The following is a 25,616-nucleotide window of genomic DNA, read 5'->3' as shown; positions in this document are numbered from 1 at the left end:
ACCAGAAATCTGACTGAAGGGTGGCAGGCAGTCACCTAGAAGCACATCGTGATCGGCCTATATGCCCAGTGCAAAACTGGTTTTGAGGTGGCAGCATCTGTGAAAAGGAACTTACTGGCAGTAAGAACAGCAACCCTTTTTTCTTAATATGCCACTAAAAAAAAAACCTTTGGGTGTAATACTTTCCTTCTTGGACTCTCAAATGTGTAACTGGATGAGTCAGAGCACTGCTGGCTGGGAGGAGAGCTAAAACTAAATATGCCAAAAAAATCCTGTCATGCATGGTGGGGAAATAGCCCACTGGTGGGCTCGTTTCTCACTGCACCTGAACTGAATTTTTCCCAATTTCAGACCTGGTTTTGCACACCCTGACTGAGCAGGGAAGCTCAAAGTGTGCTGTCTGACGGGCAGGCCTGGCTGGCTGTGGGGTCAGGGTCCTGCTCTCAGCTCTGAGCCGAGGTTCTCGTGGGGTTCACTTACTGCACCTTCCTGCAGAAAGGTGAGGCTGTCGGTCTCTGCCATGTCACATACGTTTATCGTTAACAGATGCTTGAAATGACACTAGAAAAGGTCAACCAGAAGAAATAGAGCTATTTTTATTAAGAATAAATGGAAGCTGTACAGGGGCGATGCGGCGATACCTGCCTGAGCCCTGTGGAGGACCTGCTGTCCGTACAGTGCTGCTGTGCCAGGGGCCTTAGCTGCTCCTGCAGCCTTGCTTGCCAACTGGTATTGAACATCACAGGTTGCTTAGATCTGGGAAACTGGGACTGGTGCTGCTGGCAGAGACCACTCCCTGGGTGTGAGGAGCTGGGGATTTCTTGGAAAGCGCTGGGGAACAAGAGGCTGTGCTAGATGGGGTGGTAGCACTCGAATTTTTGAGTGTAGACTGAGATGCATGGAGAGAGCTGTGTAGGCTGGGAACTTCTTGGGGCTCTGTTTGCACACCTGCTGCAGCATGGACCTTAGCTCCTTTTGTGTAATCTCCTGCCCACTGACCTGAACCGAACCCAGCAGCCTGGCTGGGTAGGGCAGGGATGGGTACTGAGCACGGGCTTTGGAGAGGAATGAGCCCAGGGCTTTGTGCCTGGTGTGTTTAAGCTCACAGGTGGCTGCTTGGACCTCTAGCAGGTTAGTCTGCAAGCAAGCCACATTCCGAAAAGCTCCAAAATGCTGTTTGTCTTTATTTATGTTTATTTATGATCCTTCTAAAGCATGGATCATGCTTACTTTGTGTGACCTGATGGAGTTTAGTCGTGAAAATTGGGTGTCTTACTCAGGACTAGCTGCTATAAATACTGGGGTGGCTGTGAAGAGAGGGCTGAGACAACACTTCGGTGCTTACCGAGGAGCGGGTGAGAGCGTGCATCGAAACATCGTGACTGGCAGCCCAGAGCACAACTTCGTGTTAGATAATTAAGCAATTATGCCAGGTGACTCATTTATACTTTGTACTTGTGTCCGAACTTTGTTGTCAAAGTCCTGTTAGTGAGTGCTTTTTATCAAAAATCAAATCTAAGGCAGCCCAGCAATTTCCTTAGGCTCTTGTATAGATGGAGAAAAGCAACAATTAAGTTGCTGAGGGTTGTTTCCTGCATGACCTTCAGGCTTGTCACAGCCCCCGGGCTGGTGTTGACTATAACAGATAACTGCTTTTCTTCCCTTCGAGACACGATACAGGAAGAAGGAGCCCTGAGCCTGAAATCTAACAGCGTCTCAGATCTCTGCAGTGTTCGATGCTCTCACAGCCCTGGTAGAAGCAGCCAGGACCAAATGGAAGCGAGGTGGTGTTTCGGAGCCTGCTCGGTCTCTTCTTGCAGTTTGGCACACCACGCTTTGGGAGGCCTGTTGGAAGCAGGCGTTATGCAAGCTCCTCCAACTGTCTTGCTGACTGCAAGCAAACTTGCCAACTTCTGCCACTTTTCTGCAAATCTTGTGACTTGTGTGGTTTTCCTCAGAGGCCTGGACGCAGCAGTTCGGCTAACAGGAGAGCAATGCAGATTTTTGTATTGAAAATATCCATTCCTAACAGGGATGCCTGGGGGTAGCTTTCTTTAAAGGTTACTGCTTTAAAGTGTTCCAGGAGAAGCATAAAGAATTCCAGTGCTTCTGTAAGGCCTGCACTGTAAAATGTTGGCCTTCCCTTTCTAAAAATTGGGGCTTATGTCCCCATACTATAAGCTGTGTTAAAATACTTGTACTGCAGCCATAATGAACAAAAAAATATACAAAATGAAGCTTGGAATAAACCCAGTTCCTTACTTGTGACTGAAACAGGAATTTAACTCAAGTCTCTGGGGGTGAAAATACTATTTTAATAATTTATTGCCTCGATGGTCCCCTTTAACACTCCCTTTCCTGTTTCTTATGGCTCTAGGTTGTGTTTTTGCAGCTGTGTTGAAGGGTGAAGAGTTAATGCTTCCATACCAAAGAGGAGAATTGTGGGGATCCTTACTATGCTAGGACTCGCTTTCTGTATGTGAAGCAGTTTTGATGTAAGAATGGCCAGCACTGCACTGGGATGCCTGAGAAAGGACACAGCAGACTTTAAACTGACACTGCAGTAGGTTTTGGCTGAAGAGCAAGAGCCAGGCAGTGTTGCTGTAATGCTGTATGAAGGCTGAGCATAAGCTGCGGCCATATTTCAGAGCAGTTTTTCAGCTGCATTTAAACCCTTTCTGAAAGCATCACAAGGCAGAAGTCTACAGAGATGCTGAGTAGTTGATTCTCAACATCTGCAGGCATTTTTACAGCAGAGCAAACTTACCCTGGAGAGCATTAGGAGAAACCTCTTTTTTTTTTTTTTTTTTTTTTGAGATAGAAGATCCGGGGCTGGGGGAGACTACGCTGAATTTCTTAGCACAAGGAGGAGATACCTAAAGGCAAAAGCCTTTGAACAAGTCTCTGCTCAGCTCCTCTTCTTTGCATTCCTCTTACTCCTACATGTGTAAAGGCAGAGTAAATTCTGAAGGATCTGGCTCGGGGCTCTGAGAACAAATTAGCAGGCCATTTCAGCTCTGAGAGCTCTTCCTCATCTGGGTAATTACAAACTTCTATGAACGGAGGCTTGTAATGATAATAACTGTCCATTTGCCACCTGCCTGCTGGCTCTCTGTCAGCAGGGGAATACACCTGGTGACCTTTTAGTTCAGAATTAAGCCAGTAGAAGGCAAAGCTCAAACTTGGACAGTTTTTATGCTAATTTTTGTCTCCACTATCTTGCTTTGACTCACTCTGAATGTACACCCCTCTGAGTGGGGAGGGGGCCCACTGTTTCTAATATATGTTATGTTTTCCTCTCTCTGGCTGCTGTGATCTCTTGAGTAATCTCTGGATATTTCTTAAGCTGATTGTGCTTTTACTTTTAATAGAAGCTTCTCTATGAATAGCTGGGAATTGCCTGAGCATGGTGATGGCTTTGAGAGGAGATCTGTTGCAGCAGGGTTATAGCTGGAGGCGAAGGGGGGGATTGGTACACACCAAAATGCAGAACATCCTCCAGGGATCGGTGCACGGCACGTGTCATGCTTCAGAGATGATGCTGCAGCCCCGGTGCTGGCACTTGGGGCACCTCTTTGCATCAGCACACCTCTCGGATGGGACCCCTGCAACATATTTCTTCTGTTGGGGCTCTGCTGCTTTGGTTTGATGTTCAGGTTCCTGGGGATTGCTCTGTGTGTGCCTGTTTGTACATGATGTATTTGTTATGCCAGGGCTGTAAAATACCTGGCGCTCTGGACTCCTTTTAGAGAAAAGAGGTTATTTGTCTATAAAAACTCATTCAGGAAATGGAAAGAATGATATTTAAAGAATGCTTAGAGCAAAAGAACAAGCGAAGACCTGCATTACCATGGTATTTTGCTATCTTCTGTTTGAATACCTTTGACCTTGAACTGGACAAGCAAAAGCAAATGGTGTTAGTAATCAGTGTGTTGGTTTGAAGGGGTGAGGGGAAGATATCAGGGGAAGAGGTTCAGGTAAACACTTTGTGGAAAATGGAGAAAGGAATGGAAGACCAGAGGACTCTGGTCTGTTTGTCCTGGTCATCACACCACATTTTCACTTTAGAATCAGAGTGCCTGGTAACATGCAACACCAATTTTGACCTTCTACTGCTTCTTGAATTTAAGCTCTAGAAGTTTTTCATGAAGGTATGGGCTCCTTTAGAGGTCACCCCCTAAAGCTGCCCAGAGGAAAGATACTCCCTGGGCCATGAGGAGTGCTGCCCCACCAGCTGGACAGAAAGGCTCTGGTGAATGCATCCTCCTGGTGAAACCAGCCAGAAAGGGGATGGCTTCCCTCTTCTGGGGCTGCTGATCCATCTCCGGTGTAGCCTGGCGATGGAGATGCCTTCAGTGGTAATTAGAGTTTAAAGTAGAGTTTAATGCCTCTGCTCTAGAGGTGCTAGCAATCCGTATGCTTGTTCTCCTTCAAGGGCTTAAGGAGCAGTCCCTCTGCACCACGTTTCTCGTCAGGGTGATCCTAATTATATCTGAAACTGCAGAGGTGCAGCGCATAGCAAGGAGCTTGGCGCTGTTCCTGCGTGCTTCCCCAGACAGAGCAGAGATGTAAATTGGCATCTTAAATCCCCTCTGCAGGACAGCCCTGCACCTCGGGCAGCTTGGCCTGGGTGCCGAATGACGCAGTTACCCTGAGGAACTCCTGCCTGCCTGGCCTGTTAGTAGGGAGCTGGCCTGCCTCGCTGCCCACAGCGTGCTCTGCCTCTTACCTCTGATGCAAGATGAATTCCCAGGCTACGTAGATTCAATTTTATAAACCAACCACTTCTGTCTGGCCATTGATAGCACATCAGTTTGAGATACCACCCTTTTTCCTCACACAGCTTCCGTTTGGGTTATCAGTGGGCTCACCAAAACCATTCTGCTTTTTCTAGTGAACCCTTTCAGTTCCCTGTACCCTCTGTGACATTCTGCCTCTTGGAGACTGTCTCCTTCCCTGGCACATGCTGCTGCCTGGGGGAGGAGGACGTGTCATACTGCAGTGCGTTGAGCATCTCTGTTCTCCTTGCAGCAAACACCAGGACTCCAGAGGTGGCAATCTTAACAAGAAACCCAAGGTGACACCGTGAGTCTTTGGTGTCCTTGACTCTACCATTTTACTGGGTTTCCCTCTCTGGAGAGGAGGGCAAAAAGGGGATAAACCCCTTGATATCTGGAGCCTCCATGTGATGAACAGCTGGAATATTGGTTACTGCTACGTGGTCTGTTGGTGTCCCCCAGCACAAGACAGCCTTTGCTGCAGGGCAGCTTTTAGTCTAGACTCAGCTGCAGCCTGTCTCTGGAGAGGTAGGACAGATGGTATTTCCCCACTGGTGGTGGGGAAATCGCAGGGTCAGCGTGTTGCTTGTCAGTCTTAGCGTGCATTAATCCTACCGTGTTTTTGTGGCTCTGCTTTCCCATCAGTTACTCATTCCCGCCCCAGAGTTTTATTGTACAGCTTGTCCTTTTGTTTCCTCCCTGCTCCAGTTGCAGGTGCTGTGTGGGTCATGTTTTTCAGGGCTGCAACTGTTGTGTTATGGCAAAGCCAGGATTTGTCAGTAGGTTTGTTTGTGCCAAAGCAGAGCGGTGTTACTGCAGAATTATGACAGATCAGTGCAGCCTGAGGATACCAGCAAAGATGCTGGGTCATGGCTTTACCTCTGTGGATATAAAAACTGGATTTCTTTACTACTGCAATTGGGACTGGGCTAATTGGACTTGCTAGGTTGTTGATGATGCCTGGTACTGTCTGTGTCTCTTTTTTTTGGCCAGTGTATATATGCCTCAGTGAGAGCAAAAGGCAAACTTGCTTCTGTGTGGTGGTGGTGAAAAATCAGCAAGGCAGACAGAGGTCTGTTTTACAGCTTCTGGGGTGGAGAGTGAAGTGTTCATACTCTATTTCCTATAACTGTGGCTGTGGAGGCCTCTGGACCTCACCAGTGCTGTGGTTGCTATTCCCATGAATCCTGGTATCGCTGCCCAGATCTACTGTTACGTGGGTTTGTTTGTTCATGAATGAATTGAAAATTCAGAGCCCCGAAGGTGAAATCAGCCTTGTTTTCTTTCTCCTGGGATTATTACCCTTGAAATCGAAGCTGCGTTTTCCATGAATGTGCAATCCTTGCTGCCACATCCACTTAGGATGTACTGCGCTGCTTTTTCCCTTGAGTTCCCGATATTGTCGTGTAGAATCAGTGCTGTGTTGTTCTTTAACTCAAATATCCCAAGGTGGCAAGCGAGATGCAGGACTTGGTTCTCTTACCCAGAAGATCCCGGAGGAAGCTGCACGCAGCACTGCTGCAGTTCTCCAGCCTCTCAAGGCTCTTCCCTTCCCCAGTGCTGCAGCCTGGAGTCAATGCGGCATTTGCTATAATGGGCAGTGACTTTTTGAGACCAGGCTTTGCACCGTAGGCTGTACCACTCTCTAAATAATCTTCCTTGGTGAAATGCAGAGCTCCAAACAGCAGAATCCTTTTACGGTTGCTACCTGCAAAAATACAAAGGGGGAAATTGGCTCACAAGTGCACTCGAGGTGTTGAAGTGCCCTGTTTTCCTCTCCCATCTGTGTTTTATGTCCTCACATGTTCTGGGCTAACCCATCTGCAGGATGATAGCAGGGAGGGATCTGGCAGATAAGTCAGCCCTCGAAATGGAGGAGGGGAAGGATGTTCCTGATTAATTCTCTCACGGCAGAGATGAACTGAAGCAAATGACATCTCGGGTGAGGTGGTGGGGTTTGTGCGCCAGGAATACCTCTTGTTCCTCCTGCAAACTCTTGACCTATAGCTGCAGACACTTGCTTTAAATCTGTCAGCCTCAGCAGCTTGGGGCTGATGCACAGCAGTGAGGGAGTCGGGAACTGTGTGGACACGAAACTGATTTGTTTCCATAGGAACAAGTAGATTTCACCATGTTGGAGGGAAGTAGGAGGGGAATTATCCCCCTGGGCCTGGTTCTGGCTCTCAGATTGGATTGGCTGCTGCACTGCAATTGTAGAGCAGCAGCCCATGAAGGGATTATCTATCTAGTCCCTGATCACAAGCAGGGAGAGAAGCACGTGGATCCAATCCGCTCCCACCGTGGGCTTCCCCTGCAGGGACAGCACCAGGTTGCGTGCCAGGATTCCCCAGGTCACAGCCCGCCGTGGCACTTGGAAACAGAGGATTGACCTTGGTCTCTAACAGTTGGAAAGGAAGCCTGTAGTACTACAGCACAGCATCTGTGACTGTATAGTGCAGATTTTTCCAATTAGGATGATGAAGGTGATGAATTGTGCTCACACTTCAGCGTACCTTCTTGTAGGTGTGCATTTCTAGCAAGAGCTGGGAGCTATCTGCGGTGTCCCCAAGGACTGGGAGAAGCTGAAATCTTACAGACGGGGGTTTCAGGTGATGACTTGAATCCTGTCTTCTAAAGGTACTTGTCCCTGGCAATGACTGAGAGAGAAAGCTTACCTTTCTGGGTAGGAAGAAAGCACAGGCCATGGAAAACAAGCAGAATGGGAATTCCTGAGTGCATTCAGGCCTTGGGCTTCCTCCTGAGGAATTCCATTTTGTTATTTCTACACAAATAGGGTGCAGGGTTGGATAATCTTCAAATGGAGAGGAATTGTTTGCTCAGCATCCGCCTCCCCTCACTGTACGTGAGGACTTCAGTATACGTAATATGTAAACTGAGTTATGGCTGGAGTGCAGCTCTGAGTGAGAAATCCTTGCGTCATGCTTTGTAGCACAGCCAGCGAGCTGACTGAATGCATTCACCCTTGGTTTTGAGTTTGATACACAGATGCATCAGAAGAATGCACCAACATCTCTCTACCCTTGTTTCAGGTCAACTAAAAAATACATGGTGCACCTGGAAAACCAGGCCAGATCCTGCTGTTGACCTAGGGTATGTGGACTTCTTGGAATTTCTTCAGAGATGTAGCAGCAGAAATTTGTGGGGCAGTCTCTAGGCTGTGCCACTTCTCTCTGTGGGTTCACAGGGCATCAGATGAAAGTGGACCACCTAAAGCATAAGAATATTCCTCACCTCCTCGTGTACCTCCTGCCCTGTGGAAGCAGCACAGCCGTGAAGCTCTGAAGTTCCCCACGAGTCTGACTGGTGTGCAGAGGCTCTGGTGCAGCCGTGACTTGGCATAGTACACACAGCTCTCTTCCAAATGTTGATGTACCCTGAAGCTAGTGGAGTGTGAAACAGAAAAACCAGCCCAAGGGATTCAAACCAAAATAAACAGCAGAAAAAACCTTTATCTTATCCTGCTGCTTTCAGAGACCTGCAGGGAGTCATGTGCAGGAGAGGCTGAGTGAAATGCAAAGGAGGGAGGTGTGGAAAGGGTGAATAAAGAAGGCAGTAAGTGCAGTGACTCCGGGGAGCTGGCCTGTGCAGTCAGAGATAAGCCAGAGAAACAACTTAGTGCCCTCTGGCAGAGGGTAAGGGAGAGAGCTGCTTCTAAGCAAATGTTATTGTGAAAATTATTGTGTCCTTTTCTTTTTGCTGTGGCAGTGGTGTGCGCAAAGGTGCTGCAGGATGAGGTCTGAATCCAGCCATTGGGGCTGAAACACCAGGGATGTGAAGAAACACGTCAGGGTCTGGCCCCCGTCTGTTTGTCTGAGCCCCCTCAGCCCACATTTGGCTCAACAAATGTGTTGTAAGTGAGGAAACTCACTTTAACTGACATTCCTGGTCCTCGAGGCACGTGGGACCTCCCAGAGACCTCCAAGAGCACATAAATACGACAACGCATTTCGGTAATGGAGCCTTTCTTTAGGGAAGAGAAGATCTATGCTCCAAGAATGGTTTCGCTCAAGGAGGTGACACGGGGCAGTAGTGGAGACCTTCACCTCTGTAACCTAGATCAGTGGCTAGGCCGCTGTGCTGCCTCCCGTGAGGGGACAAACCCTGTGGCTGAGGTGGGAGCCCAGTTAGCTGCTGGCTTTCTGTGGCACATTTAGTCCCCAGTGTCAGTGAAACAAAACTCACCATTATGTTTGTTCATGAGGACACGGATTTGACTCTAAGCCTACTGTATGCAAGGTTTTAAACAGCCAGCCATACAATTTTCTATCGAGGGGGATTCTCTTGGAGGGGACAGTCTCCTGACAGGATTTGTCTCTTTGGCCAAGTCTGTGACGTGAGGTCACTATTAATTTTTCTTCAAAATATCGCCTTTTGCAGTAAATGTAGGTTTCTCATGTGACTTTATGTTGTGTAAACTCTCTGAAAACACTACCTTTTCCTTATTTAGAACAAAGTGAGAGTATAGCATGGGAAAAAGATACCAGAGGTCCAGAAACACCGCACAGCCTGGTCAGAGGTGAAAGGGGCAGAGGAAGCAATGCAGTACCATGATTCTCACAGTGAGAATCCTTTCTGGAGCAGAATGCTGTGTGAAGATGTTATACCCTATTTCTACACGTATTTTTTTCCTACAGTAAATTAACCTAGCTGTTACCCTTTAGCATTTGAAGAGCACAGTGCCTCAGTCTCTGCAGAAAACCTTAATAAAGGCTTCTCAGACAGCACCTCTCATTTGCTGGGGGCATATACTGGTGTCAGCTGCAATACCGTGTGGAGGAGCAGAACTCAAGGCTGATGGGGGTTAGGAGAAGTTGTGAATTTCAGAAGTCATTGTCTATTTAATTATCTATCCCCCTCTGACTCTGCTAGGCCCTTCCTGCTGCTGGGTTGGAGAGCTGTGCAGTGCTGGGGAGAAGTGGCTAGGTGTTGGAGATGCTGCTTGAGAGCCAGCATTATGTAAAGCAACTGTAAGGGCAGTAAGCCAGCACAATAGTGCTAACCTCCCTTTGCACGACTGTAAATAGGAACTCAAGGTACAAGGCAGTGGAAAGCCTTCTCTTTTGTTTCTGCTAGCATGTATGCTATGAAGGCACACGAAGTATTGCCTGTCTTGATTTCGCAATTGTCATTGTGAATAATGAATCACTGTGTACAGTAACGCTGCCAGTATGATGGAATGGATGTAATTACAATAGATCTCTATTTCTATATGCATCCATTGTGTGACCAGTACTGGTTACACTATTGGGAAATATTCTACCAACTGCTTATGGACTTGCTGTCTTTCACTATGGGTCAAAACTAGACTTGTGGTGGTGCTGCGGAGACTGACAGATAATGCATCACCTCACTTAAATTTCTGAGTTGGCAAGTAATAACCTTGCTGGAAAGGATGTGGCTACTTAAGAATGAGACTTACCGTGGGATTGAGCCTGTAGGACTGGTGTCCAAGATCACATGGTGAGCATGAAGGAAGGGTGAAAGATAAGGGGTAGACAAAAAACAGTTGGAACAGCATGGGGATGGGTACTTCTGTTCATGATACACCTGCATTTAAATTCGTGCTGCTCATGTTGGGCAATCTGTTTTTTTTTTTTTTTTTTTTTTTTTGTCTGAGCAGCACTTCTGTTTGGGGAAGATAAGAGCTTATAGAGGCCACAGTCAGCAGGAAAGACTGAATCTGTAACACAGCCTTCATGCTAGCTGACTGGGAGGCAGAGGATGGGACACGCTTGCCCTTGCTCCTGCCCCACATTTAAGTTACGGAGTTGCTTATGCGTGTACTTGCATGTCACTTGAAGGATCAGACCATGAAGTGCTCCCCAGGGCAGTTCCTGCATCTGGCCTCTGCCTTGCAGTTGAACTGGGTACTGTCTGTCATGAAAGAGCCCCAGGCTTGAGTGCTTCTGCAAGAAGTAGGAAGCTACTATCATTCCTGAGGTGTTTGTTTTAGCAGTTGGTAAGACTGAGGCTAAAAATGTTAACTGTTATAAATATTCAGTGGCTAATATGCTGCATAGGTGTCAGCCTGTGTTTTTAAGGATTCATTTGAGACATGTTAGATGGAGTAAGAATGCTTAAAGCATAGCTGTTGTGCTGTTCACAGAGGCTTGCAAGCTGTTGATAAAATGCAGTTTGCAGGAAGATGAGTGTTGGCAGTCAGGACCATTATCAGGAGAGTTGGAGATACTGATACCCCCCCGACTGCACTGGGCTGCTTGTCCTGCATCATCCCACAGTGAGTTAACAAAGAACTCCTGATCTGGATGTGTAAGTGATCAGCTATAAGACCTGACAGATAAACCACATCTAGTTCTAAGCCTAAACAGGAGCATATCTGAACCGTGTAAGTAGACAGTGAAGTCCACAGGGACAGGAACTGTATTTCGTGCTGTGTAATGGCATAGCACTTTGTGCAATGAAGTTCTGATTGAATTGTTATCCCCGGGCACCACCAGAACACAGGAAATAACAAATACTGTATTTTAAAACCAGAAACAGCCATGTGAAACTGAATACTGTGAATCTTAATTTTCTGAAGCTAATATAATCCAAACTGGGGATTAATCACATCTCCTAATAACGTACTTGTCTGCAGATGTTTAATAAGTAATCAAATGGAAATTAAATGATCAGATGGTGTTCACTCTTCTGTTCTTTGGACCTCCTTTTGTCTTCATAAGCTACTACTTTGGCTTTCTAATTGGGGCTTTACCACCTTTAGTGCAATCTAATCCAAGAATCTCAAAGGACTGACAAACTGCAAGGATGCTGTATTAATGTATATACTGGACTTGTATTTTAAAGCCTGCTACAGACATCTTCACAGCCTTCCAACTTCCCTGGAGGTCCAAAGGGAAAGTAAGTGGTATAGCAAAAGCATTTGGTCTCTTCCACCTAGAAAAAAAGACAATGACATGGACTTGATTTGCTTGCTGACTGCCAATGACTTTTGTTGCAACTTCACTGAAGTTGCTTTGCTTTTTCTTTACTTAGACTAAAGTCGTGTATGGAAAAGCTCTGACTCAGTGTTCTTTCAGAAGTGCAGGTTACCAGTAGAAGGAAAAGGTGTGAAAATGCTTTAATTATAACTTGTTTGTGAGGCTTAATAAACCAATTACAAACCTAATATTACAGTCCAGGAGTCCTGGCTGCACATCCTGTGGATTGATGAATCCTCTTGGGAAGAGCATGTGTTGAGAAGCAGCTGCAGTCTGAGCTGGTACGTAGGGATGCTGTTTGTACGCTGCCCTCCTCCATGGTAGGAAGAGGGGGTTGCCTTGACAGAATGGCATGGCCACAAGGTCATGGGCAAGTTAGGTGCAAATGCTCTGTTTCTGGAATTAAATGCCACTGTAACTGTTATGGGGAATCTCTGTTTTAGAGCGCAAAACCAACGCAGTCAGCTAATCTGCTCTGAGCAAAGCAGGAAGCTTTGCTCATGCTCTCACTTTTCTTTGTGTGTTTATCAGGTTTGAAAGTGTTTATTCTAAAAAAGCAGATGAACTAGGAACCATGTGCCATGCCTGTGATAATAATCCTAATCACTGCTAAGAGGAAGACTAGTTTTTCCAAAGACCTTACTACAGTCTCTTGTTTAACAAGAAAACATCAGACTGTTTGATCAAAGGGGTAAACCTGTACGGTTTTTGACTATTGCATTGTGTGCATTTTCTAGGAAGAAAAGTGGTCATACTGCAGAAATCCAGCTCACACGAGTGTCATCTTTTAATGGGGCAGTCAGTGCTCCCTGAGCATAGGAGCAGTGAATAAACAATCAACTTGTCTGAAAGTTTCAGTCCCTTGGCAGAAAGGAACTTGTTTCTTGATAGAACAAGCAGATATTTACTCTATAATAGCACCTTTTTCTTCTGTTGGATGCCAAGATACCAGATGCATGAATGATTTTTGTAGAGTTGCCTGACTTTAATTTAAAAAAACAGTAGGGAACCCTCAAGCCCCTGATGATAAATGTTACAAATTTTTGCATGATTCTCTTAATGCTTCAGCCAGTGATGTTTGGATTTTCTCTGAGCATTGCTCTACAGTAACTGCTAGATTGCTTTCCATCCCTCAAATATTTTTTGACTACTGCATTACAAATGCAGTTTTCAGCCCAAATCTGCGCTTTAATGCAGCTCTTCATACTAAAATAGAAATAAGACTGGAAGGGATGATGTGACTGGCTTTGCCCTGAGGTAGCTGTGAAGCTAGTTGGGAACATATGTAAGTACTTCAGAAACGAGCAATGCAAAATGTGACCTGAAAAGGTATTTATTGTTCCTTCCTGCCTGAACCTTTTCAGCCTGAGACCTGGTAGGATTTAGAGACCCAGTAGGATTTACATCCTTATTTCTTCATCCTTTAGTTTTGAAGAGGAGAGCTATTACTTGTCAGAACAAAAATTTACTAATAAGAGTGTGAAACATATGCTTGAGTCTTCCAAAAACTGAGAGTTTGGAGAATAAAGCTGGTCTGAGCCTAGTTTTCCAGCTCTGCTAAAATGCTTGGAATCACGTTACTAGAACTGATACCTCTGTGTCTTAAGGGGGAATTTTGGGTCAATACCTAAGTGAAAGATATAAGCAAATTAAGTGGGTTTTTATTTCCTGAGTACAGCATCTCCACTCCTGTTTTTAGTTGCTATTTTATTATGTACTTTGTTTTCTGGGTGAAACTTAGCGTAAAGAAGTGTCCCAGGGTGGTATTTGTGCTTAAAAGGATAGGAAATCAAATGTCACGTCACTCCTGCATGTTACAAACAAAACAACAAAGTAATTTTCCCTTCTTAAGATAAAAATAAAGGAGGAAAACAGAGTTGGTGCTCTTAACCTAATTGAAGAGCATGTTTCAGGCACAGCATCTTGTGCAGCAGTCTATGTAATGAGGCTGTTTTTAATGTCATGCCAGAGCCTGCCTCGTTTTCCAAGGGGAATCCTGGCTGCCCTTGTCATCCCAGTGTGGGCATACTACAGCACGTTATCTCCAAAGATGTATTTCCTCCTTCTTCACTTTGCTCCCAGCCTTGCTACTGCTCATCTCCTGTGCCAGAATTGAATAAGCCAGGTTATCTCACCTTTCTGCTCCTGTCTGCCCCATTCATCTGGCATGTCGTTCTTATCTATCGGGATTAATTTTGTCTCTTGGTGCAGCTCTATCAGGATGAATCCGTTCCCCTGGCTGATAAATGGACTCAACCTGGACTACACGTGCTGTCCATGCCACACGTGCTCCACTGTAGGTTATTTACAGAAGTAATTTATTATGCCTACTGCAAGAGGGCAGGCAAGGCTGCTCTACGCTGCGTTCCCCTTGGCACCCAGCCAGCTTGCCACAGAATTCACTAATCTGGGCTTTTTCGTGTCCGATTTGAAAGGCTTAGCCTGAGCAGGAGAGGGAAGAGTTTGTCCCAGAGAGAAAGGAGGGGGCTAACCCAATAGGGAAACGATACAGATGCAATGGGGTGATAGAGCATCCATTTTTATGAAGCTTTTTGGCTGTAACTCCTGATGGAGGTTGAGTGTAAGGAAAACTTGAAAGTTGAACCACATGTACGTTCTGGTAGCTTGTGGATACCAACACGTTCATTTTTTGTCATGTAGGGTTCAAATTTGAAGCGTTCATTCAGATTGAAAACAGTACTGAGATAACTGATAGGTGACCAGCTATGGGTTTAGGTAACTAACCCTGAGCCTCTCTAGGAAGGGAGGCTTCCTGGAAGAGAATCGATGATGTGTATTTATTCCTAAATAGCTTACTGGGTGTATATTTATATTGACTTATTTTAATATTAATATAATTATAATTGTGCAACTCCATGGGTAAATGCCTGTGTAGATGAGCCCTAGATTCCTGACGCTAGGCAGCCTGGAATTTGACACAGAAACTGAGGAGGTGCTACTTTAGTAATGCTGCTATGGAAAGGTTGAACTTAAACTTAACAGCATGCAGTTCTGGAATGAAGAACTCTTAACCAGAAAATATTTGGTTAATGTGTTCTTTACTGAAAAGAACTGTTACTTATCACAGTAAACTAGCATGCTGTTAGGATTTTAAAGGATGCAATTGCTAGGGTTAACAACAAGAGCAGAAAGTCAGAGGCTTAAATGTTGCCTGTTCTGGCCTGACTGAATGCAGTGGAGTGACTCAAATGACATCTTGCCTGGTGTTCAGGAGAAAGCTGTTGAAAAATGACTGGCAGAAAACTTTTTTTTGAATTATCATTCTTTGTTTTTAGCTTCTTGCCTTCTGTGAGGACTCAGTGTTTGTTTCTGTTTTTCTTTTTTTTTTTTTTTTTCTAGGAGCAGTCTGGAAGTTACTCAGTTAATGCAATAAATTGTATGAGTTTTGTGTAATGCTGGAATCCAGAAGCCACATCAGTTTTACATTTGTCTTTGCCCTGAGGTTTTTTCCTTTAATTGTGACAAGGACAACAGAAAAACTAGGATTTGGGCCAAAGCAGGAAGCTTCAGGAGAACAGGGAGCATGATATGAGGGGAATTTAATTCCTAGAGGTCTCATTCTTATAAAAGCAAGTAATGTTCTTTCTACAGCAAGGTAGGATTTGGTGCTGCAAGATGGAGATCAATAGCTAGAATAGAATCTCAGTGCCCTAGAAAGGGAATCTATAGTTATACCATACCTTTTCCTCACCTGCAATAAGGTCAAAATAAGTCAGTGCAGCTTGGATAGATTTTTTTTAATGCTAAAAGAACTGATGCTAGAGTAGGACTCTTTCACATATTGACCACAGACATCTATAGGAATGAAGCTGAGGCAGCAGAAAACTGCTAGAGTGATGCAATGCCTCAAAGATTCCAGGGTTAATCCCCCTGGAATGGAAAAAAGAGCTGCATTTGAAAAACAAATGAAAGATCGTGGTTAACACTTTATATTTCTGAAAAGTCTAAAGTAATGAGAGTGGGTTAGTCTTATTTTACCTGTAGTGGAGTTGTACCAGAAGTCACGTTACTGCAGACTGAACTTACAGGAGGTATTTCTATTTGAGGCATTAGAGATCGTAGGATGCCTCCGTACCTCTCGTCACTTGAAACCCCTCTGCAGCTTTTGAGATTACCAAGTTATTCTGGCAGGCCACAGCAATTGGAATTGCTTTTATCGTTGGGGAAAGGGAAATATAGGGAAGTAGAAAAAGCTGCATAAGATAATATAAGAAGTCAGTAGCCAAAGTAGGAGCTGAAACCACAACTGCTCAAGCCCTTGTCTGAGGTGTTAAAAACAAAAGCTCTTTCCTCGTCTTCATTTCCATTGCCTGTATTAAGTTCATGCAGGACAAGGGCACGATAGAAAATCGAGAGGCCTGGATTTCTGTAAGTGGAGCAGTTACAGTCAGGACTGAATTGGCAAAATTCTGCATTGCCACAGCTATCAACAGAGAGGACTGCGTGCCAGCAACCAAGCAATGCGGGCAGGGCTTCTTTTAACAAAGACAACTGTATTCATGCTGTAGACACCGTATTTTTGAAGTGGTGCTTCTCTGCTATGTAAGGAATCAAACTGATCATGTTTTCAGAAATGCTCAGTGACTCTTGAAGAGCCACATAAACAGCTGAGTACTTGAAAACAGGCCACAAACTAGCAAGGTCATCAGCAGATATAAGTAAGCATGCCTAGCTTTGCTTGGAGCACTCAGATTTGAAAAAAGAAAAAGCAAGGAGAACTTGTGGGCTGTGGCTGCTAAGTCAGCATTAGGAAAAGGATAGTGAAAGGCTTCCTTCCCTTGAAATGACTTGAAGTACAGAAAATTTCAGGATTCTTTTTAGTTCAGGAGGAAGTTGCTGCTGCTCTAGCTCTGGCAATACCCGGTTTTGAGTTGTTAGCCAGCAAAAGCCCTTAGTGGAGGCAAGCCTTTGGCTGTTATTTATTCTCTTCCAGGTCATACAGTGGTTGCATGCCGGAATGATAGTGTCCTCTCATGTCCCAGTGTGCAGGGTGTGAGTGATCTTGTTGTGGCTCAGTTAGCTGTGTTTTGTTGAAAGAAGACACTAGTACTCAGTCTCTGCTTCAGCTTTTCTTTCTGATGAAACAGAGCTGTACCTTGATAACAAAACCAAACCACATATAGCTGTATTAATTGGGCTTTTTAGTTAGCATGGAACTTCAGATGAAGGGGCCAGAACTGTTGCAGATGGGGCTAAAGGGAATGTGCTTTAAGCACAGGCTTCCTCAGAACAACAGTCTCTCCTTCTTGGGGAGGAGTGCTTGTTTTTTAGTGCATTAAACTCTATCATAGCTGTGGCTGAAGCACCCTGGAATCCATGAGTATTAATGGAAGCAGAAAAGCCACGAAAAGGGAAGGAAACGATCATTCACTCATCTGAAACTTCTTCTTTCATTTCAGGGACTTTCTGCCACGTGGTTCTGGCATCGTAACCAGACGCCCGCTGGTCCTGCAGCTAGTAAACTCCAGCACAGGTATGTGAGCTGCCTCCCCGTGTGTCCAGCTGGATTCCTGTCCTAGTCTAGAAAGGTCTCGTTTGATCAATGACAATGCACAATGTGAAAAAATAATAAACAACTTTTCACCATAAAAATGACCTGCAGCTGGTTTTAAGTTCTGGCTGTTCAACATCTGATGCATTAAATATTGAGATGGAAAATGCTTCTCTGTTACTTTGTTTGATCTAAGCAGGGTTTCATGCATATAGTTGTCATGATTTTTCTCTGTGCAGCTGTGGCTCTTATGAATGGGTAAGAAAAGCTAAAGGACCGTGTTGATAATCCTCTGAAATAAGGGGGTGAGATGACTTACTGCACTAAAAACTGAATGTGAGAATGCTGGGATCTGAAGAATGGCCGTAGAGTTCTGTGGCTGGTCTTTTGGGTTGTTCAGTGTTTTGCTCTCTGCTTGCAGGGTGTTCTCATTACTGTTCCCTTTCAAACATAAGATCTCCTATAAGAACTCCTTGAGGAGGAGTTGACAAGTGACTGTTTCAGGGTATTCTTTTTCTCTTGTTGGGTGGGCTTGACCTGTTCTCAACAGTCCTCTTGCCTACACGAAGAAGACAGCTTGACTTTTGGGAGGCTTTTAAAATTGAAATGGAGGGTTCTTGAATTAGTTGGCCTAGTCAATGACTGGCCAAAACCAAACAATAGGAAAAAAGCAACCAATTAAAAACTGACAGATGTTTTTTAATTTATTTTACTTTTTTGAGGCTCTCTTGTCTGTTCTTATCATGTAATGAGACTATTATTTACCCCCAGTACTTGAATACAGAGCTAGTCCAAGTTCTGAATACAAAGGTATCTCCCAATGCAGCTGTGGAAATCACACTTGTAACTTCTGTTACACTTTTGACTAAGTTTCTCTTACTCTAGTGACCATCTCTGCCTCTGCTTCTGTTTTTAAACAGAATATGGTGAGTTCCTACACTGCAAAGGAAAGAAATTCACAGATTTTGAGGAGGTCCGTTTGGAGATTGAGGCTGAAACGGATCGTGTTACTGGCTCCAATAAAGGGATTTCCCCTGTGCCCATTAACCTCAGAGTCTATTCTCCCCACGGTGAGTCTTAATGCATTCTCTGAAGTCAGGGGATAAGTGAGGCAGGTTACTGCCTATTTGTTATAACGTAAAGAGAAAGATGAATTGGCAAGTGTGCATGCCCTTTTTTTTCCCACTTCAGTCCCCATATGCCTGGCCTGTGGTGCATCAACCTGCCAGTCTTTGCCATGTTTCTAAAAGTTGTCTGCCAAGTGAAGTATCTGACTGCTAACAGAGCTGCTCCTAGAAGCAACTGATGTCTGCAGAACCTTCTTCCTTAGGAGACTTTTCCTTTCCATCAGTATTGACATCACTGTGAAGTTCTACTTTCTTGCCTGCTTTCTGGGCAAGGAAATGGAACTAAAAATGATGGGAGAAGGGTGGCTTTCCTGCAGAGCATTTGCCTTCTATTGGTATGTCAAGATCTATTTTGCATAGAGCTCTTCAGATAATGTTCAAACCATAAGCCTCTGATTTCAGTGTAAGAATTCTGCTTAAACAAGTGAGTGGAATGGCACAAAATTTGCAAGCTCTTTAAATGTGAATAGCTCTTTGGGCATTGTTGGGAAAGCAGCAGCTTGGCACTACATCAGCAGTAGGCTGCATAGAACTTCTGCTTGATTTTTATTTTCTATTTTTTCCTCAGTGAGACAAGCAAACAGTTAGGGCTGCATGTTGCATCCTTCAGGAGAAGGCCTATGTAACTTTGACAAGAGCCTATTGAGTAAGGGCTGCAGGACTGAATATTTTAATACTGGGGACAGCTGATGCGAACTAACTCTTCTGACAGTCCAGCCTTTGATATGAAGTATTAAAAATATACCGTTATCCAAGGACTTTTGAGGTCAGTCCTTGATCAGTGTGAGCAACTGATTTAAAGGGAATAATGGCAATAAGTTCACTGACAATCATGACTAATGATAACTAGAAAATATTTTTTTTTATTGAGCATCAACAAAAAGGAATTGGGAAACTCTGAATTCTTCTGAGTCGTGTGCATCTTTTACACCTCTAATGTACTGAAATCACTAAAGCCACAGGTACTCTACTGACCTGAGCATACCTACCTCAACACTCTTGTTCTGTCTTCTGTTTCCTATGTCTAGTCCTGAACCTGACCTTGGTGGATCTACCAGGTATGACAAAAGTCCCGGTAGGGGACCAGCCTCCTGACATAGAGTTCCAGATCCGAGATATGCTTATGCAGTTTGTCACCAAAGAGAATTGTCTCATCCTGGCGGTATCCCCAGCCAACTCTGATTTGGCCAATTCTGATGCTCTGAAGATTGCAAAGGAGGTGGATCCTCAAGGTAAATCTTGTATTTTAGCATGGACTACTAGGCAGTGGCCCAGTTCTCCTTTTTGGCTGCAATTAGTCCAGTAGCTGTGAGATCTCGCCTGTTGTCTTAGGGGGTGGTATCCTCACCAACATAGCCCCTTCTGAGAGGTGGTTGTGAGTCTTAATAGCTACTACAGTAGAATTTCTTGTTACTCCACATTTCTTCCTTTGAGCCCTATTTCTGAAGAGGTAAAAGACTTCCCTTCCTTTACTGTAGTCATCCACCTTGTGCCTAGAGGAAAAGCAGGAAAATCCCTGCACTTAAATCCCTCTCTACTATGGCATAGCATGTCAGTGTTTTTGGCAGGCTGTAACTGAGAACTGACCTCTGTTATCATCTGGTCTGCTGTTGTGACCTCTTGGAATGATGGGAACTGTAGTGTTTGAGTTCAGGAGCCCTTTAGTAGCCAAGGTGGGTAGTCTGTAAGTTATTTGAACGGAGGAAAACATAACATGAATCATTTTGCTTGATCAACTGTATTCACTTTTTTTCTGAAGGGCAACGTACTATTGGAGTCATCACTAAGCTGGATCTTATGGATGAAGGAACTGATGCAAGAGATGTACTAGAAAACAAATTACTTCCTCTACGTAGAGGTATATTTTATCATGTTTGTGATCTACTTCCTTTATTTTCCCTGTGTAAAGTATCCTGGCTTCATCCCTTGCCTTCCGTGATCCTGGAACATCTGTTAAAGCTAGTGCTTAGGCCATCTCTGTTCCAAGCTGGAACTGAGAAAAGTTGGGGAATGGGGATTAGTCACACCTAGGAAATTTTTAGATGTTTGTAGTAGTCCTAGGTGATATGTAGTCCTAGCGGAAGCATAACCCTATACTCATATCTTATATTTACTAAATAAGCTAATTCTCAGTTGCATAGTTGCACTTATATCCCGCACACCAAAGTGTCAGAACATGAGGTGTTCAGAGGAAATTGTAGTTTGAAACGTTTCCAGTTGGTACATAATAAAGTGTTGCTCCTAAAACTTCCCTTTGTCAACGTTAACAGCTGGGTAACTTCCTTCTCAATCTGAATGCCATTTACATTCTCATGCTTGCAACTATCTGCTCTTTAACCCCACTCCTGCAGGTTACATTGGTGTAGTCAACAGAAGTCAGAAGGACATTGATGGAAAGAAGGACATTCAGGCAGCTCTGGCTGCAGAGAGGAAATTTTTTCTCTCCCACCCCGCCTACAGACACATGGCTGATCGCATGGGAACCCCCTACCTGCAGAAAGTGCTGAACCAGGTACCGTTACCAGTTGAGAACTGCTGCCCACTATGCCAAAAGGATGTCTAGGTTGCTCATCAGGGCTCTCCTGGGATGGAAAAATACAGAAAAACATAAAACTTCTGAACATTGTTTTGGTGCCATGGGACTTTTTGAAGATTAGCTTACTCTTCCTTCTCTGACTCATAAAAAGCATTTTGATGCCAGGTCTTGTGAAGTGTGCTTTGTCTGGATAATGTTGATAATTGAGCTCACGCACCAAGTGCAGAACACTGCTTTATCCTCTCAGTGATGCTGGTACAAAATCAGTAGCAGGTTTATGGCATTTGTCTGATTTTACACTACTGGAATGAATGCAAGGTGTTATTAGTTAAGCTAAAAGACAACTTATAAATTTCTAGAGATCTTTGCCTAATACTAAGCTGTGAAGATTGATTTAAATATGATGCTGGTAGTCATTTTCCCTTCCGTTAAGACTGATTCTTTAAGTGAAGAACTGTTCTGTCTTTCTTCTTTAATTACTTCTCTTTAAGTTGGATATTTCAATATCTGTGCTCTGTGGAAACCCCTTTATTGGACCCTAGTGTGTTTGGCTCCTTTCACCTTGCCTTGTCACCCTTTCCCTGAAAAAGGGCTTAACCACCACCCTCATGTGTGCAGAACAAAGATGGGTGTCAATGGTGTGATAACCTGCAGACAGAACAGCCTTTACCTTGGCGTGACAAATGCTGATAATTGTATGTGAAATTTATTCCTGATTGGAGTTGACAGGCTTGTCAGCATAGATGGTTTGTGTTAGGCTAAAACAAAAAATGAAAATTAGGAATAAATGGGTGAAATAGGTAGGAGATGGGAAGGCAGGATACACCAAGCTTATAACTGGTATCTGTCCTGGGTTTAACTCTTTATTTGGACCACTCGGAAAACACAGCAAGAGAGGAATATTCTTCTTTATTCTGGGATGCTGACATAGCACACCCTTCCTGATAACTGCTTACAGCTTTTATCTTGAACCTTTTTCCTCTGCAGCAATTGACCAACCACATCCGTGACACCCTGCCAGGGCTGAGGAACAAGCTCCAGAGCCAGCTTCTCTCCATTGAGAAGGAGGTAGAGGAGTACAAGAACTTCCGTCCTGATGATCCTGCTCGCAAAACTAAAGCTCTGCTTCAGTGAGTGGCCTTAACTGCATGTCTCTCCCTGGAAGTAACTGTTCAGCCATGCCTTCTACTTCATGCTTTTTGTTTTCTTTTAGGATGGTCCAGCAGTTTGCCGTGGACTTTGAGAAACGTATCGAAGGCTCCGGCGACCAAATTGATACCTATGAGCTGTCAGGAGGAGCTAGGATTAACCGTATCTTCCATGAGCGTTTCCCCTTTGAACTGGTGAAGGTACTGCTGAGATCCATTTTCTCCTTGCCTGTTCTTCACCTGCCTGTCTTACTACCTGTATTAGTATCTCTCACTATCTAGTTTTCCATCTTCTGATGTCACTCATGCTTAATTCTTAAAGGCTAAATTAAATGTGCAAAATAACTTTTTAACACAGACAACTGCAAATCAATGTCTGATTGTCCTTGCAGATATGTAGATATCTAATTTAAGTTGCACGTGATGCAAGTGGTTTTGAAACTTGTACATCCTTGATCCCGAGCATCAGGCTGGGCATACAGCCTCCTTAATGCATATGCAAGAAGCAGGAAAGAAGATGTAGATATACCTGGCCTTACTTATTTGTTCTCTTAAAAATGGCCTAGGGGTGAGAATGGTGTAGAAACTGCTCTATAGTTGTCATAGCTGAAGAGGGTCTGTAGTGAATGATAGGTTTCCTGGATGGCCAAGTATACTAACCTGAGCAGAAATGATAGGGAGAAAATCCTCTAATATCAGTTTGAATGAAGTTGGGAGCCAAAACATTCTAGTACTGGATCTCCCACATTTTGCTGCCTTCTTTTTTGTTTAAATAAGACGAGGCCTTGTTAGTGAAATACAAGAGCGTGCCTCATATTGGACAATATATATTTGTATGTGAATTGTAAATCTGCTTGAGGTGTTAGCTGAAAAACAGCTGCCAAGACCTTATGCTATATCTCAGGAGACAAAACAGTTCATTGTAGAAAGCAATCTAGCGCTTCAGTCCTATTGCTTTATCTCTAAATAGCTCCTTGGGAGCTGCTGAGGGGTTGGCACCTGTAAATGCAGGCCCTTAGCTATTCATATTTGTCCAGGATATCTGTACTGACAGTAGAAGCTTTATGGCTGTACTCTGTATCCAACACTTGGGCTAACATTTCATCCGTCACATGATGGTACTGGCACGGGACCTTTTTACAAAAACATGCTGTTATGTATCCTGGGGTTGTGCAGACAACAGCATCAAACTGTTTCTGATTAAAAACTCTCTCTTGGTGCAGATGGAGTTTGATGAGAAGGAGCTGCGACGGGAGATTAGCTATGCCATCAAGAACATCCATGGTATCAGGCACGTATCATGCACTAGGCAGACCACTGGCTGCATAGCCTTGTAAATACCTCTAGACCTTCCGAATGGAGTTGAAGACTTCAGAGGTACGGTAGGTCAGCCAGAGGGGAGGGATAATTTCCTTGGACTCCCAAGTGGCTTGAATTTGGGAACAGGGACAAAATAGCTTGCTTTCTGTTCCCACGTGAGTTGCAGAAGCCTAGAAGGTAAAACTGCCTTGGTGACTAGTTACTTTCTCCATCTTCCTTTCCTGTGTAGGAAAGGACAGGGTTGCAAGCCCATACCACTACTTCATTTAGTTTTAAATGTTGGTTTTCACTTTCTGCTTCCATTCTAACCATTACACAAAACAGTTGCTGGTGCTGAGCACCTCCTCCCCTAGAGATTTGAAGGGAGAATTAGGGTGCCCATCACCAGGATCCCAGTGGCCCCAGGATGTGAGTTCCAGTATGCAGGTAGTAAATACAGTTGCATTCTCCTCAGTGGCAGTTAACTTCTTGAAAACACATCTCTGAGACCCTGAGTTGTGCTGCTCCTGGGAAAGTGACTGGCCTCTAGTGCCTGTCAGGGGCAGCACTGGTGTCCATCTGGGATCCATTTTGCCCTCAGCACCTGCCTCCTGGGAGGTGCCAAGCATCCCCCATTTTCCAAGGCAGGACTTCTCTGAGGGGCATGATGCTCCCCTAGCCCCGTTTGTTGGGTTTCAGTGATGGTGGTGCCTGCTCCGAGATGTGTGTGTAACTCTGTGACATTCTCCTTGCCCCTTCTCCCCCCCTCCTGCCTTGTCTTGTCCCCTATCCTGGGTGTTTAGAACCGGTCTCTTCACACCCGACATGGCCTTTGAGACCATTGTGAAAAAGCAGGTGAAGAAGATTAAAGAGCCTTGCCTGAAATGCGTCGACATGGTTATTTCGGAGTTAATCAATACCGTTAGACAGTGCACCAAGAAGGTAACTGGAGGCAGCATGGAGCTGGCACCTTCCACCCCCCTCTCTGGCTGCGGCACAGCATTGTGACTGGGGCAGGGACTTGCCTGCAGCGACACTCGTGTTTCTGACCACCTCCTCAGCATGACTAGACCTGAGCGGTACCAGCCTGGGACAATCCAGCAAACAAGCCAAACAAAAGCACTGTGGAACATGGGCTATGGGCTTGTTCCCAAAAATCTTTACAGCAAAGGGATGCTGGAGATGTTCCCCCCACACACCTCCAGTCTGTAGCACAACTTCTGATTCCTCCCCAAGCCAAGGGTTATTCTTATATGGCCACGTTTGACTTTAAATTTAGTTTCTGGTTTTATTTTCCAAGCCGGAAACTGGGATTTAATTTATGTCCCCTCTCCTCTGCTAGAAATAGGAGGGTTAATCCCAAACAAGCCTTTAGTATCAGGGCAGGGTGCTGCTGGCTGGGTGTATGGGGCTGAACTTTGGAGGCTACCACAGTTACATCTGTGGGCTGTATCACAGGGGAACGTTCCTGTGGTGTTTGGCTTGGTTTCTGGTTGGCTTGGTCCATATCCCATTCTGGAAGAGCAGCACATGGCTGAGAAGGATCATGTTAGAAATGTCAATGTACCTCTGGGCTTCTTCTGGCTTCTCCCTCAGAGAGGACTTCAAGCTTTGTCCTTTGGGATTCATACTGGTATTTATTGGGGCTGGGGTAAGGAACCTGCCTTGATTCTGCACTCTGGATATGGCAGCTTTTGTGTGAGGCTGGGGCTGAAAAGCAGCAAGATAGGAAGACACATGCCATTCTTCTCAGCCATGGCTTGCTGCTTCAGCCAGGGCTGGGTACTGGTGAAAAGGCACCTGAGTTAGGATGGTAGCATGGGTACTGGAGACTGGAATCGCCACTGGCTGTTCAGGTGCAGGTAAATGGGCATTGCAGGAGGTGTCTGGAGAGTCTGACACCTTCTCCCTGTGAGGGTGGGGAGAGGTGCCCAAGTGGTGATAGCTGCCATCACTTGGAGAAATGCTTAGCCCTTAGGGCCGGGAGCCTCTGTAGAAGGGCTCAGGCATGCAGACACATGCTTTGCCTCCCAGAGCAGCCTGGAAGAGCAAAGCAGTTGCAGTGAGATATTGCTCAGGTTTCTAGAGTGCTGGAGGAGCTTCCTTTTTCTGTCCTGCTGTTCTCTCTTGGGGTATGTGACTGTGGGGAGCACCCAGAAAATTGCCATTAGAGCCTGGTGACAGGTAAGCACAGGCCCTCAGGCTGCCAAGTATCCAGAGTCACCTGCTAATTGGATCAGAAGGGCATTCCTTT

At 44.9% G+C, this 25,616-nt stretch overlaps 1 protein-coding gene across 11 annotated transcripts in view; it reads left to right on the top strand.

Annotated features, from left to right (window-relative positions):
- The window catches only part of DNM1 (dynamin 1), a 67,228-nt gene that overhangs the window by 6,846 nt on the left and 34,766 nt on the right, over positions 1-25,616 (top strand). For 8 of the 11 annotated variants that reach the window (XM_032200559.1, XM_032200558.1, XM_032200556.1 and 5 more), the window contains exons 2-10: positions 17,161-17,234; positions 18,173-18,322; positions 19,408-19,611; positions 20,139-20,237; positions 20,731-20,891; positions 21,903-22,045; positions 22,129-22,264; positions 23,287-23,354; positions 24,166-24,304. In XM_032200559.1, the coding sequence (XP_032056450.1) occupies positions 17,161-17,234; positions 18,173-18,322; positions 19,408-19,611; positions 20,139-20,237; positions 20,731-20,891; positions 21,903-22,045; positions 22,129-22,264; positions 23,287-23,354; positions 24,166-24,304 (1,174 nt within the window). The remainder of the gene's footprint in view (positions 1-17,160; positions 17,235-18,172; positions 18,323-19,407; positions 19,612-20,138; positions 20,238-20,730; positions 20,892-21,902; positions 22,046-22,128; positions 22,265-23,286; positions 23,355-24,165; positions 24,305-25,616) is intronic. The other 3 variants (XM_032200560.1, XM_032200557.1, XM_032200563.1) reach the window with 1 other exon arrangement.

The sequence above is a fragment of the Aythya fuligula genome, chromosome 19, assembly GCF_009819795.1.
Source record: "Aythya fuligula isolate bAytFul2 chromosome 19, bAytFul2.pri, whole genome shotgun sequence".
NCBI lineage: Eukaryota > Metazoa > Chordata > Aves > Anseriformes > Anatidae > Aythya > Aythya fuligula.
This window is presented reverse-complemented; position numbering and strand designations above follow the sequence as displayed.